At 46.7% G+C, this 18,901-nt stretch overlaps 1 protein-coding gene across 1 annotated transcript in view; it reads right to left on the bottom strand.

Moving 5' to 3' along the window:
• The window catches only part of Nid2 (nidogen 2), a 60,912-nt gene extending 42,535 nt beyond the window's left edge, over positions 1-18,377 (bottom strand). The window contains exons 1-4 of the mRNA XM_052191738.1: positions 18,059-18,377; positions 17,045-17,353; positions 5,645-5,877; positions 245-972 (exon numbers count right to left, since the gene is read on the bottom strand). Of these exons, the coding sequence (XP_052047698.1) occupies positions 245-972; positions 5,645-5,877; positions 17,045-17,353; positions 18,059-18,286 (1,498 nt within the window). The 5' untranslated portion in view covers positions 18,287-18,377. The remainder of the gene's footprint in view (positions 1-244; positions 973-5,644; positions 5,878-17,044; positions 17,354-18,058) is intronic.
• Positions 18,378-18,901: the final 524 nt, after the last annotated feature.

Here is an 18,901-nt window from a genome sequence, read left to right as displayed (position 1 = left end):
TTTCACCTATTCACTCAGGAGAAAACCACAGCTGTATTTTTTGTTTTGCTTTGGTAGAAGTCTCACTCTATAATCCAGGCTGGCCTAGAATTTTTAGCCCAGGCTAGACGATCCTTTGGCCCCAGCCTGCCCCAGCCCGCTGGGTTCAGGGATTAGCACAGGTGATTGGCCATGTCCAGTTTGTAAACTCTGCTACATTTTCTTTAAACAAAACCTCAAATGCCCAGTTTTTCAATGCACTTACCTTGATCATTAGAACCCACGTGGTCCTCCAGTCCTACCACATACCTCCCTCCAGTCAGGGGTGGCACGTGACCAGACACGGGGTAATTAGGAAGAACTTCTCCTTCCAGAGGAGGGACAGGAGCATCTGGTTCTGAAGGCACTGGCCCTGCCTCTGGATAGATCTGGGTGTTTCTGTTCCTGAAGTCGTCTTTGCCTGGAGTTAGGAAAGCTTTATCTGCCTCTGGAGGAGTTGGGGTTCTCATACCCATTTGATCCAAAACTTCCACTGGGTCCTTGAAATCAAGGACCTCTACCTCTCCCACAGGTGGCCCCTGTTTGGTTTGAGGGTCCAGAGATGCCGATTCTGTTTCCCGGTAGGATGGCCAGTTACCAGGCACTGGGTGGGGCAAAGGAGAAGCGAGATGGGAATCTGGAGGTGAGGTGCCACCATCCACCCGGCCTGGATCAGCCTTTGAACTGAAAGACACATCAATTCTGCTGTGGCCTTCCAGGGCCTCCCCTGGTTCAACTGGTGGGTATTCAACATCCTCTTCGTTCTCATCATAGTAATCCAAACTGTCCTCCGTATAGCTCTCCAACGCTGCAGCATGGTTGAAGGAGTGCTCCAGTGCTGAGGACCGGGCTGTGGAAAGGTCGCCTCCAACGGTGGCTGGCCTGACATTGTCCAGGGCAAACCTGCTGCCGATGTGGAAAACCCACGCTCCAGGAATCCCCAGGTTGCTTAGCCTAAGAACAAAGGAAAGGAGCTGATTGTAACCAGTCCACTCATTCTCCTTCAGGATTTGTTTTGAAACCAAAAGACTATAAAGATCAAAGTCGAATTCCCCCTGCTATGTCAAATACAAGCAAAGCTTCTAGGTGACTGAGATAAATACCATACTGGAACTTGGCTATAAGCTGCATTTTGTCCAGCATTATGCATGGGACATTAAACCATCAGGTTGTATGTCTGCTCCAGAAGCCCAAAACCAAATGGTCTGTCAAAAACCTGGCTGTCTGAGAGCAAACATGGAATGCAACATTTTATGCTTTTCCTACATGAATGAAAACTTTAAATCATACTCAAGAAGCTTACGACTCTTTAAACACTTAAATAATACTGATTTCTACATGCTTTGGTCTAGCCTAGCCTACACCAGTGCTCAACAGTCTTCATTGCTCTCTGCAAGGCAAGGGTGGTAGGCTATGCTAAGTCTTATTGAGAAAAAGTTGGTATCGAGCGGTTAGCTACTTTTAAGATCATACCATACAGTCAATTGCTGGCAGAGCCAGAGCACAAATTTCATGCTAACAATAAAACTTGTGTTCCAAACATTTACACGTACTGTGATTCACATGGACTAATCTATTAATGACAGAGGATGATAGATTCACCAGTAATTTTTAATGTCCAAGTCTAAAACAGTTTTTGAGCAAATGTTCAACGCAGGTGACATAATAACGTATTAATCAAAATGAGGTTCAGAATCTGGGAACAGATCTTCATTTTCTCAGTAGAGTAGACCGACCTCACCCCCCAAGTTCCCAAGAATCTCTTTTTTCAGGAGTCTCACCAGATAGTCCTGGCTATCCTCAAACCTGAGTCTTCTGCTGCGACTGAGAGCATGTGGCTCTCTCGACAGCTCGGAGACCCACTATTTCAACGTCAACCATACGTCAACCATACGCTGCGAAAACTAGAACCGGCCAGTGACACCAATCCTGTGTTTGCACTAAATACCATGCTCGAATTCTCCCACACTATGGAATTTCCTCAAAAGCCAACAACGAAGAATAAGAGCAAATGGCTAACAAAAAGTTTTAAAAATTCATGGAATCATATAACAAGAGATCTTTGTTCACTGGAGCAAGTATTCAGCATTCTAGTCTAGGTTTCTACCGCAATGCTGTTTTTAGAACAGTTGAGGTTTTCTTTAGTTCTCTTTCTCTCTCTCATCCTATGTATGCACTGTCCACAACCCACACCTGTGCCCAAATGTATGCACGATGGTGCTGCTGCACTGGTTGGATTTTGTCACCTTGATGCAAACCCAGACACATCTGGGAAGAGGGAACTTTGGTTAAGAGGTCACCTCAATCACACAAGCCTGAAGGCAAGTCAGGGGGGTGGGGGGCATATTCTTGGTTAATGATTCATGGGGGGGGGGGAAGAGCAGCTCACTGTGGGGGGTACACCCTAGGTACACCATCTCCGGTTGTGTAAGAAATCAGGCTGAGGAAGACATGGGAACCAAACCAATGTTAATGTTCCTCCATGGCTTCTGCTCCACTTCCTGCCTCCCTCCAGGTTCATGTCCTGCCTGAGTTCCTGAGCCTGACTCCCCTAATGCACTGTGACCCAGGATAGTAAACCAAATAAACCCTTTCCTCCCCAAGTCAGGTCAGTGGCTTGTCGCAGCAACAGAAAGCAGACAGCAGCTACTGCTGCAGTTCACGTAGATGCAGAAAGCAAACAGCTGTCCTTCCTGAGATTTGCTGCATTCACTTGGCAATGGCTCCATTTTATTTTATTTTAGTTTATTTCATTTCATTTTATTTTTAAGACAGTCTCACGGGGCTCAGGATAACCTTGAGCTTCTCTTCCTCCTGCCTCCACCTCCCAAATACTGGGAATCTAGGTGAGAGCCACTGTGCCCCATTTGTGTGGCGCTGAAGACAAACCTCTGTGCTTGTGTCCACAGGGCAGGTACTGTACCAGCAGAGCGTCATCCCCTGCCCTCGCTTGGTGTGCTTATAGAAATTAAGGTTGCAAATAACACACACTGCAGAAGGCAAAACTCCAGACTGATAAAATGGCTCAGCAGGGAAACCCAGCTTATCTCCAACAGCTGAGAGCTACACCCAGAACCCACTCGGTGGGGGGCAGGGGGAAGAGCACAAACTCCCACAAACGGGCCTCTGACCCAGACACACCCCCAGCTGCCCCAACCCCCAACCCTGCAGGGTTAAATGTAATTTTAAAAACTGAAACCAATCAGTAAGAAGAGACCCTGGGGCCTGAGCCCATCCGCACAGCAGGCGCTGCAGCTGGGAAACCTCTTGAGTCTGGAAGAGGACAGCTATAAAAGCTTCAAAGAGTAGGGAAATACAAATTATGGAAGAGCAAAGCTAAATAAATGCCTTCTAATGAGACATAAATCAACGTCCTGGCGTTTGCCACAACACCGATGGAAATCTAAGCGATTAGTTTACCCTCCACCCTGAGGGCTTTGGGAATGCTTACTGTTGGAAAGAATTTATCTCCTAGAAAGGAAAAACGGGATCATGAAATGGGACGGCCATGCCTTCCTGCCTGAGCTTTTAGGAAGAACATGTGAGAAATACCACATTAAAGGCCCAGTGCAGGCCCTGTGGGTAATACCTACCTAACAGCTACTCTTGTCCCTTCCTGAAGTACGCTTCACAAGAGTGACCTTTGTTTGAGGAAGAGATTCCAGGCTAGGAAAATGATCTCCTCCTTGGGGATGCAGAGCAGAGCATCCAGAGAGAGCTGGGACCTCGACCCTGAGCTACTTTAGCTTGCAAGTGCTGTCCTCACAATGCTGGGCGTGTATGCTGCAACGTTGGAACCCTTATGACAACAATATTGACAGAATCTGGAGGAACAGGAACGAGGCCTACAAGACAGGGTTATGGACACACTGAATGGGAGGCAGCCCCACTCTGGAAGGGTAGGGAGCACAGCTGTCACTTGGAGTAGTGGTCGGAGAATTCTGACTTGCATCTCATGCTACTCTGTTGTCTGTATTTTGTCTCATCAAGCATGAGGTACAACAAATCTATCAGTCACTCTGATCATGTCTCACACTGCTCCTGTCTGGCAATTCTAATATTTCTGGAAAGCACCAAAGGAGGAAATTAAGAAAACCAGAGTGGGTAGATGGCAGTGGTGTGTGTGTTTGTGTGTGTGTGTGTGTGCGTGCGCACGCACGCGCACCTGTGTCTTAAAAATCGTAGTATTTCAAGCACTCAGCCCACCTTCCAAGGTCTCCATGTACAACCTGGGAAATGAGAGTCTTTAAGCGCCTGGGTAAGAGATGAAAGGAGAAAGGAAATAGCTAAGTTTGTTCTAGAGCCTCGACCACACAGCGGTCGGGGAAGGAAACATGTCCCCAGCATGGATCACGGGACAGGAAAGGACACTTGTATGTAGAGCCCTTGGAAGGAGGGCTGAGTGCTTGAAATACTATGATTTTTTTTTTCAAGGCACAGCCCCCGGACACCAACAGCATCTGTAAAGAAGGACCAAGAATCGCAGAATATTAGAATGAGAACTGGCATCTGCAGGGCCATAGGAAGTTGGTGTGTGTGAGTGCATGTGTGCACGTATGCCTGTGTGTTTGTGCAAAAAGTTTGTGAGGAGAAGGAGTTGTGCTTCCCTACTAGAGCCATAAAGGTCTCACATGCATGCACATGCACACAGACAGTGCACATGGACAGTGCACACAGTGCAGAGTAAGATGTGACCAGAGGGACTGATAAAATGAAACAAAATACAAACATCAGAGAGACATGCAATCCGAGTTAGAATCGCCCTATCTACTCTACATAAGATATCACCCCTTGTTTCTGAGCTTCGAAACTGTGTTGACCATGGCAGCTTGGTCACTGAACTCTGACATAAGCACCTTGGTAATTTCTATAAGGCTATTTGTAAAACTGGGAAGATAGTTATACTTACCGCCTGTAAGTCTGAGTAAGTTTTAATTAAGATAATATGTGCAAGCATTTTAACACAGCGCTTTGCAGATAGAAAGTGATCAATAAATTTTTGCTGAGTCACCCTGTCTAGTTGATAAGCAATGCAAACGGGTAAGGGCAAAATAGCCTATTGTCGCACGAGCAGAATAAGCCTCTGGGGAAACTAAGAAGCGGATTTGTCTCTGGCAAGCTATGGGCAAACCGATGAGCATGATTTCAGGTGATGGTGCCAGGAGAAATCCTGAGACTTCTAAAAGCCTCATCTGTTCCTCTCTCCCAGGTATATTACTCGTAATTTAATCCTCAACAATACCTGTTTGGAAGACTAAATCATGATGACTCCTCTCGAGGAATCATTAACCTGAAAAGCCTCCACTGAGGCAGTTATTACTGGATATTTTTATGTAGCTCCAAGAATAATGTTTTTCATAGCAAGCCCCAGTGGTTCTGCAAAAACACATATAATCACTGCTGGTTCTGGTTTCTGTGCCTGACTGACAGTACAGGAAAAATAAAGGATCTTTTATATCTCGGAGAGCCTGACACTCAGGGTCCAGCTTAGCTCCTGGTTTTGAGCCAGTGCCTTTCTTAGAAGCCACCAAAGTTTGTTATCAAATGGTCTCTGGTCACTTGAGATTGTGTCCTTCCTAAATGTCCTTCCAGTGCACTGCATAGGCACACACGCCACACTACTTACTGGTAGAGATTCTTCACAGACTGCTCAGTGTTAGTCAGGCTGAAATACAGTGCTTCTCTCTTCAGGTCATCCGCTTCCCCACGGCAGAAGCCCACCCTAGCGGGAAGCTGCAGCTGAACATTGTAGGACTCTTTGGGGCGGGTTCCAAAGAACTGAAGGCCATTGGCAGGATAGAGAAAGAGGGCGTAGGTATCAGATCCATCAGATGCCAGAACAGCCTGGAAAGTGTTCAGCTGTGGACAAAAAGGAATTGCAGACATCCTTAAACAAACAAATAAACACAAGAAGAAAAACAGAACACAGGCCAGGTGCCGGGGGCACAAATCCTTTTTAGGATCTCCACACATTGGTTTCAAACACAATCTCCTTTATAATTCCCTCCTCAAATTACAAATATAATTTTGTAAGCTATGAGTCAATTATTTTAACCTCTTCTACCAATTTAGATCAATAGTTAAATAATGCATAGATAAAACACTGGTTTAAAAACTGTAGGGCTGCAGGCAAGAGGAGAGGATGAGGGCTTAACTAAATCTAAGGATGTTGAAAAAGCCACATGAAGGGCCAGGGAGATGGACAGCTAAGGGCACCCACTGCTCTTCCAAAGGCCCCAGGTTCAATTCCCAACACCTACATGGCCATGGTAGGTCACCCCTGCCTATAACTTCAGTTCCAGGGCTTCTGACAGCCCCAAAACATCCATGAATGTTTTTTAAAAAGCCACATGAAAACCTCCTTGCCAACATAGAATGAATGTTTAAAGGGAATTGGCTTACATGGGGGAAAATGCTCCTCCCATTGGCCACAAGTTCTCAAAAAGCCCAGAGCCAGGTGTAGGACACCTTGCCCTCAAGTTGTTGGTCAAGGATATCACAAAGATGACGATGCCAGAGTTGTCAATTGTCACTGCTCAGGTGATACCCATCAGAATGTGATGGTAAGATCCTATAGCTGATGACACCACACAGGTTGGTCAAAAGACTTGGAGAAAGCGAATACACACGAACGCACGCACACACAGGGCCTTCCGGAAGCTTCCACCCAGCCAGCTACCTTTCATGGTGCTAGAAGATGGTATGCAGGCTACAGTCTCACCCCACTGTCACTGCTCAGGGCTACAAACAAAAGCCTTGGCAAGATGTACTTATGGGTGACATAAGTGGCAGGAATGTTGTGAGGCCCATCAATCACTTTTCTGGGTGGATTTAAGGCCTGCTTGCTGCACAAGAGGAAACTTCTGACTGGCATTGTAAATCTGGCCAAGAAACCATGGCGGGGGCGTTCATAAGCCCTGGGAGTGAACCATGACTATTATTTTGCTAAATGGATATATAGTACCAAACCAGTTATAAACTCATAGATTAGCGCAGCTCTCTGTGGTCAAAGGGGAGCATCTTCATGCAGTGGATGGTACTTGATACACACATTCATAAGTAGTCCTAGTATAGAAAACTGAGCCCAGCCACAGATCTGTTCTCATCTGTATCTACTTCCCTCGAGGCCCAGGGAACATTGGAAAGAAAAGAAGCGGAAAGAGTTTAAGAGCCAGAGGTCAGAAGGAATGGGGTCAAAACAATGTCTTGTGCACATGACACGGCTGTTGTACTCATAAACTCACAGCAGCTGTGGTGACCAGCAGAAGAGCAAAAGCCACTCACATTCCCGCACGGATGGGGGAGGGCACAGAAGCTCCCACCTGAGGCTGAGAAGACGCTGACAGCTGATGGCTGCTAGGGGAAAGGGCTTTCTTTAAGGGTGTGGTTCCTGGTGGGTGGACCTCCCTGCTGCAGTGATGGCCCCTTATCCGTGCTCCAATAGGCTTCCTTGTACTCGGGGTTATTAGAACAAATAAAGGACATAAAGTTGTGTAGACAGAAGTAGAGGAAGAGGGAAGGGTAGCTATTCTAAAAGAAATTGTATAAATGTATCCAGTAACTTTAATACAGAGTATATTTAAGATTGTTAAGGTTGCAAGGTTTCTCCAGTCCAAACTCTTTTGAGAGGCTGAACAAGGAACAAAATTGACTTGCTCATTCCTATACCCCCAGTCCTGGTTTGTAATCTTGTGTCTTAGCATCTCCTCCCTCACTGCAGATGAGGGAGGAGACCCAGGGGCTTGCCTATGGTTGGGCAATGGGTAGTGGTGGCAGCCAGCTGGACCCACAACTCATGCCCTGCAACAGTCAGTCATCTGAACTCTGCCAAACAGGTCACTCCAGGGCCCATGCTCTGACCCAACCTCCCTTCCCAGGCTCAGCTCCACTAAGCCCTCAGCTGTGTTTAAGGGTCCCCACTCCTCCAATGTGCTTGGATGCTGTATTCATATTTCGCTGCACCAAGAAAATCCTAACCAACAAGCACTGCCTCGTGGGGCTGAGTACTGTGACCCCCTATGGAGCCCCTTCCACTCTCCAGCACCCACTTTGTTGTCTTCTGGTATGCATTCAGCTCATGTTGGTTGCCTGCTTTGGCTTTGAATTCTACTCACTAGCCCGTCTGGATATTAATTCATCAGGGCCGAGTACCTGCTAAGCCACATTATGTTTGAAGCTGTGGGCACGAAGGAGCCGAGATCAGTGACTATGCCCCAAGAGCCCGAATTGTAGAAGAGGGAAACAGCCAGGACTGGAATTTTAGGAGAATGACTGGGGACAGGAATGGTAGCAGAGACCACAGAGAAAGGAGTGTCCAGGACATCAGAGTGGGGGTGGGGTGGCGTCACAGTGGCAGCCAATGAATGAAGATAAACACTGTAGGAGCCAAAGCAGACTGAGAGTGATGGAGCCCGAATTAACACCCTGGTGACTCCGGAATTATTTCTTGGTATTTCATTTACTCAGTTTCAAAGGGCCCTTTTCTGCCTTTACCACCTTCTTCCAACGAAGAATTAGTTAAGGGCTGCTGCTCCACTGTCTTAAGACGCTGTAGTGGGCCTCTCTCACTAGATCATAGTTGTTTTATGATTTAACAGGAAACTGGGAAGACACATTTTAAGAAAAAAAAAAAAGCACTTATTGGTATCATTACCTCTCCATTTTGCTAAACAAGACAAAACTGGACACAGGAAGAACCTCAAAATTGAATACAAGGAACGAATGTGTCCTCTTGTTTTTTTCTGTCTTGTTCTAGAACGTCTCAAATGTCAATTTTACCTTTTTGACATATAATGCTAAAGTATAGCTCTGAGGTTCAGGTAACAGGGCAAAGAAATGCAAGTATTAATATGGTTTCAAGAAAAAAATAAAATCTATGCAACTCCTCTGTATTCTCTAACGGGGAAGTGTCTGCTTACCTTCCTTGTTTAAAATTGGTTCTTGTATTCAGTCCCTATCTGCTACTTTGTTACAGCTGCAGTTCTCAACTATCTCATCAGCAAAGCTTGACCCTCCCCAGAAAGGTCAGAACATCTAAGTTTCCAACTCAGGTACCGGCAGAACACACATCATCAGTCAGGGTGGGGCCAGTGGCTGCCAGAGTTTTATTTCAGTCACAACTAAATTCAACTAGGGAGATAAAAAGCGGAATTAAGAATCCCATCCTTAAATAACCAGCTGTGGAGGCTGTGGGCATGGCAGCCACAATCCACATCACAAGATAAGGGAGAACCAAGGTTCTAAATTTAGAGAAATTCCATATGATAAGGGCTGACTGTGTGTGGAGATTGGAAGGTGGTGGGGAGGAGGCCTGGGGACAGTAAGGAGGCTGTGACAGAAAAGCCTGGCTTCTAACCTGGAAATCTGCATTTACTGCCTAGTTTGTTCAGTGTCTTTTCTGTGTCACCTTTCTGAGAAGCACTCACTTCAGATGGCAAGTGTTTAATTTCCTTGTGTCCACTAAAATAGGCAAAGACTAGTGGAAAAAAACAACAAAAACTTCCTTTCAATATAGTTTATGATCCCAAAGTACACTCTGAAGGAGCCGAGCTACTTGAAAACTACCCCGCACATGAACAGACCCCTTGTCAGGCTACAGACTTCCACACGGAATGGCTAAGAGACCACTTCACAGGTCCTGAAGGGCCCCTTCTCACAGACACACTCTGACTGAGTGGGAAAGGCCCTCACATTCCTAGAGGAAAGCTTTCCAAGAGCCCTCCACACAGGCTCTGAAGGGAAGCCCGCAGATAGACTGCCAAACCCTGTATAAGAGAGTCATTGGCTCCTGGCTTTCCCTGGATGCCAGAGAGGAGAGGGGCCCTCCACAGGGTGGGGAGCAGTCCAGAGAAGATCAGGCCGGAGTGTCCTGAAGCTGCACTGTCTCCAATTTCCTGTTCAGACAGAAAACCAGAAGCCTTCACAGAAACCACACAGGAGCTTCCATGCTCTTTCTAGATACAAAATATGGCCTTCCAGTGTTGAAATGACACTGGCAGTCAGGTGACAGAACTAAAACATACCATCTGACAAGAGTCAAACATCAGCCAGCGGTATCCCATCTTTCCAACAAGGGATTTGCTTATCCAGCATTACTAAAACGATAACAAAATTAGAAATGGGTGATCCCTTCCAGAGGATGGGAAGTCTGATGTTCAGTCTTCTGTAAAGACACATTCTCTGGAGTTGCAAGGCCACTAGTTCTGGCCTCCTGCATTTGCCTCCACTTTGTGTGTTGTTCTTTCCTGTGGGGACACTGACATTCTCGGGGTGTTCCAGATTCAGCTCCTTACTGTAGAGTTAAGAAAAATGCCCAGTACTTTCACCGCCGCATAGTGTATCCTCCTTCATATGTGGTCTTTGAGAACACCTTGGCAGTTTTCTTTATCCTGTTTTCACGTATCTAGTTATTCTCTGTTCTCTGTCTTCACTGACATGTGGTAAATTATACACGCACCCTTTCTCTGGTCTGTAGCTCTGCCATAGATTAAGACGCTGCAGCTAAATCCAAAGTTCTTGATCAACAACTCACCTTTGAACCAACTCAACATCCAGCATCCCATGTTAAAACACCCAGCATTCCACGTTAAAGCATCTGCGGACCAACTGTGATGGATACTATTGTCAATCTTACAGTATCTAGAACTGGCCAGGAAACAGCCACCAGGTATGTCTCTGAGAAAGTGTCTCAATTATGATAATTAAGGAGGGAAGACCCACCCTAAATATAGACTGCACTGGGGTCTGTCCTGGAAAGCATACAAAGAAGAAAACAAGTTTAGACCCAGCACCCATCTTTCTCTGCTTCCTGACTACAGATACAATGTTTCCATCCTTTTCCATGATCCAGAGCAAGCCTCGGGTTCCTAGCCTTCATCCCAGCCTAGGGCAAGCTCTCCTGCCACTCATTCTCAGTTCCCATTCCTGCGGTCCTTCTAACCCAAATGAAATTCCTCCTCATCAAAAAACATTCAACCTTGCCGGGCGGTGGTGGCGAACGCCTGTAATCCCAGCACTCTGGGAGGCAGAGGCAGGTGGATTTCTGAGTTTGAGGCCAGCCTGGTCTACAGAGTGAGTTCCAGGACAGCCAGGGCTATACAGAAAAACCCTGTCTCAGAAAAAAAACAAAACAAAACAAAACAAAAAAAAAAAAACCATTCAACCCACTGCATAACTCAGTTCTTGATAACACCCTCCCCGCAGTGAGAACACAACAGCCCTTCCCTGAAACCAAAACCACAGAACAGCAACAAATCTGTACCCCATCAGTACTCAGATCTTCCAGCCATAACCTCTTGGCTCTATGCAGGGACAGTTTAATAAATCTCAGATTAACTAAATGAACAAACACTTTATTTGTTCTTTTTTTTTTTTAATGCAGTTGCACCATGACATTCTTGCATGCCAGGTAGAAGACTCCTCACACCCACCCAAAGTGAACATCACAGAAAGAATGAAGAACAGCTGAAGCATTTTACACTGTGAAGATGTTATTGCTCTGATGTCAAATTTCCAGTAACTAATATTAAGATTACTACACCAGATGTACAAAAACTATGTAGAAATCACAGAATCCTTCAGGCAAAGGAGATTAATGTGTGCCAAAATCTACCTTAAAAAAAAGAAATGAAAAGAGAAAAGAAAAGAAATCTCTCAAAGCAAGAGCTCAATCCTAAGGCTCTCAAGTACTCAAAAGAACCTTTCTTCCAATGGAGCGATTGAAAACACACCCTGTGCACAAATCCTCAAACGGAACAAGTCCTGAAGCCCACTCAGCCCATGACAATACCTGAAGAACAACCTGGATGGAAAAGTAAAAGGACAAGAAAGCTACAGTTTTCCCCATCTGATTCCCCACCAAAAAAGAAAAGATAAGATAAACAAAGATAAAAAAAGTGATTCAGAAAACCCTCCATTTGAAGAGTCCTTAGAGAAAGGGCCATGAAATCCAAGTTCAATTCCAGGAACCCGAGGAAAAGAAGAGAACTGGCACCAGGAGGTTCTTCTCCCAAGTTCTGCGTGTGCACCGTGCTGTGTTCTGCACACATCATACAAAATCACATACCATACATGTCACACACATACCATGCACACACTCCATACATACATCATACACACACAAGTGGCCTCAATGCAGTATGGACATACCATACAAAAACACCACACACACACATACACACACACACCATGTACATATAAACACATCATATAGACACACACATCATTCACACATATCATATACAAATACACACATCATGCATACACACATTCATACACATATACAAACACATAATACACATATGCAGACACACATATACATCATGAACATGCAGAGACACATTTTCACATACAACACAATGCAGCATATAAATATATACAAGCATATACATGCATACACACACGCAGAATAAAATGAAGTAAAACAATCAAATCCTTTGATAAAGGAATTCTACCATAAGATCATTACATGCCTGGAATGTAATAACATCACCTTGGCTGATTCTTATGACAACTCTATAAAGTCAGTACTGTCACCTCTTTCTACGGCTTAGAAAATGAAGACTGAGGGCTCGTGTCTCCCCAGACCACTGCTGCCAGTGTTTTCTACACTGTTACTACTGTTACTGTCTTCACAAGTACCTGGAAGGCGTAATGCGAGAAGAATTCCTGTGCCTTTGGATGCTGCTCAGTCATGAAGGACTTATTTACCTAGCCTTCATGAGGACCTGTGTTCAAGTCCCAGAACAGCAAAATCGAAGGAAGAGCAGGGAAATGCTTCAGTGCTGCTATTCAAGCATGACGATCTGAGTTTGCTCCGTAGAATATGCACTGAACAAAAACAGTCATGACATCACTCCCAGGTCTGTAGTCCTACAGCGAGGAAGGCAGCCCCGGGTGCCTCATCACCCAGCAATCATAGCTTAGCTGCTAAGTACTGGGTCAGAGGGAGATGTGCCTGAAAGGGATCTATTTGGAAGGGAGCTGGAAAGAGTGCTCAGCAGGTTAAAAGCACCTACCACGTAAGCCTGATGACCAGAGTTCAATTCCCAGGCCTCACAAAGAAGGAGTAGAAGAGAGCTGACTCCCAAGTTGTTCTGTGACCACCACTGTCACAGCATGCACACAACAAATAAATACATATTTTTTAAAAGGTTCATGGTGCCTAAGGAATGACACTCAATGTTGTCCTCTGGTCTGCACACACATGCACCTCCACACAAATGTAAGCATGAGCATGCGCGCACGCGCGCGCACGCACGCACGCACACACACGCACACACACACACACACACACACACACCAAAAAGAGAAACTGTTGAAGAATGTTGCCGATGAGATGAGAAACCTTACAAGTAAATTCACCTCCCTGGGGCTGCAACCTTCATGTCAAATAAGCACTAATACACTTGGGACCCACCACAGCCTCAAGACCCCAGGGCCTCAGTGTAAATGCATCTTGCTCTAATTCATTTTTTTTCCCATTGCAAGAGACCAATTCAGCTGAACTTTCCTTGGGAGCAGCAGAGCACTAATTTCAAAGTGACAGTGGCATCAGAAGGATCCCTCACAGCAACTTCACTCCAGTTCACCCCTCCCTTGAATACGGCTCCAAGATCTGTCCTAGCACTAAAGCCACAAGGAACACTAAAACACTTACCTCATTTACTGAAAGGCTTCAGAAAAAGCACAACTATTATTATTGGAACTACTTATATGCTTCGTGCATAGAAAGCGGGTCTTATATGAAAAGTGGAAGAAAGGGGAAACTGGGTTTTCTAAGGTGCCTTTGCCTCACTTAAGGCAGATTTGGAAATAATTTTCTCTTCTGTGATATAAACAGTAACTACTGCACTTACCCTGTGGGACTATGTCGAGAAGACAGTATAAAATGCTCCTGCAAGAGGGTAAAAAGAGGGGGCAGAGAGATGCTCCCTGGTTAAGATCACTGGCTCTTCTTCCAGAGGACCTATGTTCAATTCCCAGCACTCACAGACTAGCTCCTGTAGGTAATCCTGTCCAGGGGGAATCTGATGCCCTCTTCTGGATTCCATGGGCACTGCATGCAAGACTGCACAGGCACATGCAGCATACACATAAAATACAATTTTTAAAAATCTAAAAAGAGAGTATGATGGCATAAACAGACGATTTAACAACTGTCTAAATAGTTTGACCTTCGACCCTTACTAATGTCACCAGAATGACAGTGCGCAGGCAGGGTCGCGCCTCCTCAGTATGCATGTTAACTCAGGATTCCGTCCCCATCCGCTGAGTAGGGTGTGACGCTGTACACCCATTACGTCAGCACGCAGGTGGGAGGGGGGAGCAAAAAGATCAGAGATTCAAGACCATCCTCCATTACGGGGTTTGAAGCCAACCTGGGGCTCATGAGGACCACCTTAAGAGGGAAAGAGACAGGGTGGGGGTGGGGAAGTTTGTCACAAGCAAAGCAAATGGGGCAACAAAAGTTAGACTCTCCCACTTCACATCTTTCAAGGCTGCCCATGGTCCGGAAACCAAATCTATACTCCTCTCTCTGCCCTGGAGACTTCCCACCTTAGGTCCCATCTCCCCTGCCCTTCTGAAAGACACAGTGCCTGCCACGCCCCTGGTACATTAAACTCCAGAGCACAGGCTGATACCCGGGTCTGCCTTCTAGTAGAGGGCCTAGCATATTACCATAACAAAAGGTTATCAAAGATGTCCCTACTAAATGTAAATGAGACCTTTCAGAGTAAGAGTGGTCAGTTCAGTGTCTATTTCAGTACAGACAGAAGGTGATTGTATAAAAATGGTTCTGATTTAATAAATATGAACTGTTTGAATAGAGATATATGCATATATATGCCTCTGTGAAGATACAGGGCTTTTTGTTTTGTTTTAAAGATCACAAGAGAAGCTGGGATGGCAGCACCGTCTGTGACGTGCTTGTGTGTGTTTGTGAAGTCTGAGTTTGATCATATGAGGGCGGGGCACGGCAGCACACTTGTAATCTCAGCTCTGGAGAGAAAGACAAGCAGATCCCTGGCCAGCCAGCCTAACCTAACTTAGTAGCCCCAGGTCCCAGACAGACCCTGAGGAGAAAGACAAGACGGCTCCCAAGCAAAGACATTTAAAGATGACCTCTGGTCCCCACATGCCATGTGCGCACGCGTGCCTGTGCACACACTCACTTGTAAATGAAAACTTTTAAAAAGACTGTAAGAAAATAGAAACCTAAGAACTGGTGACCTTATTGCTTGTATTAGGAAAGTTTATTTTGTTTTCTATTATAAGCTTGTTAGACATGATTTTAGATAAATGTTTAAAAAACAATGTATGAATGAATGATTGAGTGAGTGAGTGAATGAAACCCAACAGTGGGGACTGTCTTCTCTAGCCCTCTAGCTGGCTGGCCTGCACTAAGGAGGCACACAGTGTTTGAGCTGAAGGTGCTCTGATGAACTGTAATTGAGATGTTAAACCCACGCATTACAAGGTTAGTCAGTAAACAACACTAGACGTTACCTGTCAAGTAAGAAACCGTAACTTCAAATGATGTTTATTTCTAGATCTCAGGCTTTTGGAGAACATGTCTGTTCCTTTAAGGACACAGAACAAGCATAGCCACTGTCAGTGACAGGGACAGTGGGCAAGCTCTAAACGGGAAGACATCACTTCTGTAGCCAAGAAGCACTAGGAGGTGTTAAAGCAAACACAGTTTTGCTCCTGGTCTATGCCATTTTATACCCAGGTGGAATTTCACAAGAGGACTCTGTCTCTACACCAGGAGTGATGTGATCTTCCCACACCCACCCAGGCCCACTTCACATGTTGCCAAGACCAAAGCCAGAAGCAGAGCTGTTGGTGCTTTCTCTGGCAGACAGAGACTGCAAAACAGACTCCTGCAGACAGAAATATGTAAACTGTTACAAAGGCAATGTGGCGAAAGCTACAAGGAGCTTGCTAAGAAGGGCCTGGCATCCTTCTGCACTTTGCTGTGATGTCAGCTAAGGCTGTGCAATGATCTGACTCTTTAAAAAGAGTTGGTTTTGGAGAGGTGCTGGAGAGGCAGCTCAGCAGTTAAGAGCACGTGTAGTCCTTTCATCATGCCAGCTCAAATCCCTGTGCCCACGTGCCCACGGCCGGTCAAGCCGCTCACAACTGCCCGTAGGTAACAACTCCAGCTTCAGGGAATCCAAGCCCTCTTCTGGCCCTACCAACACCAGTAGACACAGAGAAGCACACACATGAATAGATTAAAGACCTTGAAAAGTGTTGCAGAGTATTGGTTATAATAAAAGCACAGGCGCAACCTTAAGGACTACCAGGAGGGTGAGATCTGATACAGTTGTTTACATGTTACAGAAGCACACTGACAACAGCATACTTTTCAGAACATGCAAGTAAAACAGTAATATGGGCACTGTGACCCCACCATTGTTAATGGCAGCAATATGCTAAATACCTGGGAATGTACATAAAAAAATATGGGTTGTTTTTGGTTTGTCCAGACAGGGTTTTTCTCTGTGTATTCTAACTGTCCTGGAACTCACTTTGTAGACTAGGCTGGCCTCGAACTCACAGAGATCCACTTGCTTCTGATGGAATTAAAGGCATGTGCCACCATGCCCTGCTCATACCAAAAAAAAAAAAAAAAAAAAAAAAAAAAATTAACAGTGGTAGAAAAATAAAAGGTTGTTCCTTTTTAAACTTCCTAAATGTTCCATGTTTTCTGCAATGAACATATCCTTAGAAATATTTGTGTACTTTAAAGGTGGTTCCAGAAAGAATTTGTAAATTGTCTTAAGTCCCCGCAGAGTCTTTAGTATCTGAGCTTTAGTGCCTTATTTCACTCAGCCACGGTTTAGGGAGCCTTAGAAGGCTCTCAGAGACAATAGACTTCACTCACAAGCTGCTTAAGCACTGGTTTCATCCGGTTCAACGCCGGATCAAGGGAAGGAACTCCTAGTCAAAGCTTTAGTTCCCACTCAAAATTCAAGCCCATCCCTTCAATCTGTTCAGCAGTAGGGTATCCCTCACTTACCTCTGTCGACGGCGCAGCCCCACGCCTGACCTCCTCGTAGGCGCCCACGTGCTCCCAGGTGGCCAGGAAGGCGTGGGTGGGGGTGAAGCTGGACCCGGACAGCGGGAAACCTGTGCGCACATAGCGGGCAGCCAGACCCAGCACAGCCGGGGAGGTGTCCTCGCGGTACAGGATCCGGCCCCGGTTGTGACTAGTGTCGAGGTCAGCCAGGAATGGGGCGATGGCTGGGAAGTCAGTAGGAAAATCATCATCTACATATTGAGTCTCCCTGGGGAAGTCCTGGGTGGAGATGATGCCGTTGGTGCCCACCTACAAGAAGACCACGGGACGGTGAGACAGTTCCGCAGGTAAGGGCACTTTGCCGTCAAACCTGAAGGCTTGAGTTCTAGGACCCGATACAGGGAGGAAGGAAAATAAAACCGGTTGTGCTCTGATCTTCACTCGCACGAGTTGGCAAGTGAATGCCCCCCCCCCCACCATAAACATTTTAAAAGGACAAAATAGTGGTGGTCGCTCAAGCAAAAGGGTACCGCACCTACCGCCCCTCGGAGAAAAGAGTTCTACTCGAGTCAAGAAGACTCTCCCTTCATCGCAGGTTGAGACACATCCAGGGTCACAAGCTCAACTTCTGCGACGGTCCTCCTCCTATATCACCCCTCCAGGGCACTGCGACCCACAGGTGCAGCCTCTCTCGAACCCGTCCATCTTTTTCCACTACTGCACATCCTTAAGACAGCTCTGCGGGCGTGCACAGTCTCCCACCGCCCTAAACGCAAGCCCCACTGGTAGCCTCAACTTCATCTTCCTACCTAGGATGTCAAAGTAGAGGGGCATGGCTCCAGCTCTCCCTTGAAATGATCCTTATTTCTGCACAGCAGGGATCAAGAAGCTGCAGCGCCGCTGCAAAGCCTGGTCCCCAGAGGGGACGACAGTTAAACATGGAGTTGATCCACACCCTGGGAAGAAGTTACGACTCCCACACCCAGCCCCCGCACCTCCGAGAGCAGAACTTACATAGAGGTGGCTGAACTGGGCATCGTAGAAGCGCAGGGGAATTGCCAGCTTCACAGCTGCTGAGCTTTCGTCGTCGCCCTCCGGCAGCAGCTGGTCTCCCCACGACTCCCCGTAAGGAAAGAGCTCCTCAGGACGCAGAGCCCCGACTCCCGACAGCAGCAACAGCACCAGCGGCAGCGATAGTGGCGATGGCGGTGCCAGCCACCCGGCTGTCCGGTCCCGAGACATGCTCACTCCTCCCTGGCTCTGCCCTCCACTCCGCGAGTCTCTGCGGGCCACACTGCCCGCCAGACTCCAACTTGGATCTCTGGTCCGCAATGCGGGCCCGCCCAGCGCGCTGATTGGCGACAGCTCTCGTCCATTGACCAATCAGCGACTCTGAGAAAGTTCGCCAGCGGCCACTACATCTGGTTCTCATTAGGTTTTCTAAGACTGCTATAGTTTGCTGGAGCGGCCGGGCTGGGAAGGTGAGGCCTTTGGCCCGGTCTGATCTGGGCTGTCCCGACTACTCCTGGGCTATCCCCAGCTCTCCAGTAAGGGCTACGACGCTGCAGGAGGTGACCTCAAGAGCTGGAAGGATTCTCGGCGCGCGTGCAGCTCTGGGCTGGAGCGACTGTGCACGATGGGTTGGCAGAGCGAGGGAGGGTAATGAGATTACACATTGGAGTTCGCGCCCTGCCCTGGGGTCCGGGGTACCCCTCTCGCTAGAGGCCAAGCCCTCGGATAAAGAATCAAAGGAGCTTTGTCTCCATCCGGGGGCTGCTCCGCCCCACCCAAATTTCCTGCTGAGAAGCATTCCTTTGTGAAAGGCTGACTCCCAAGTTCTATCCCCAAGCTCTGGCT

The sequence above is a fragment of the Apodemus sylvaticus genome, chromosome 8, assembly GCF_947179515.1.
Source record: "Apodemus sylvaticus chromosome 8, mApoSyl1.1, whole genome shotgun sequence".
Lineage (NCBI taxonomy): Eukaryota > Metazoa > Chordata > Mammalia > Rodentia > Muridae > Apodemus > Apodemus sylvaticus.
This window is presented reverse-complemented; position numbering and strand designations above follow the sequence as displayed.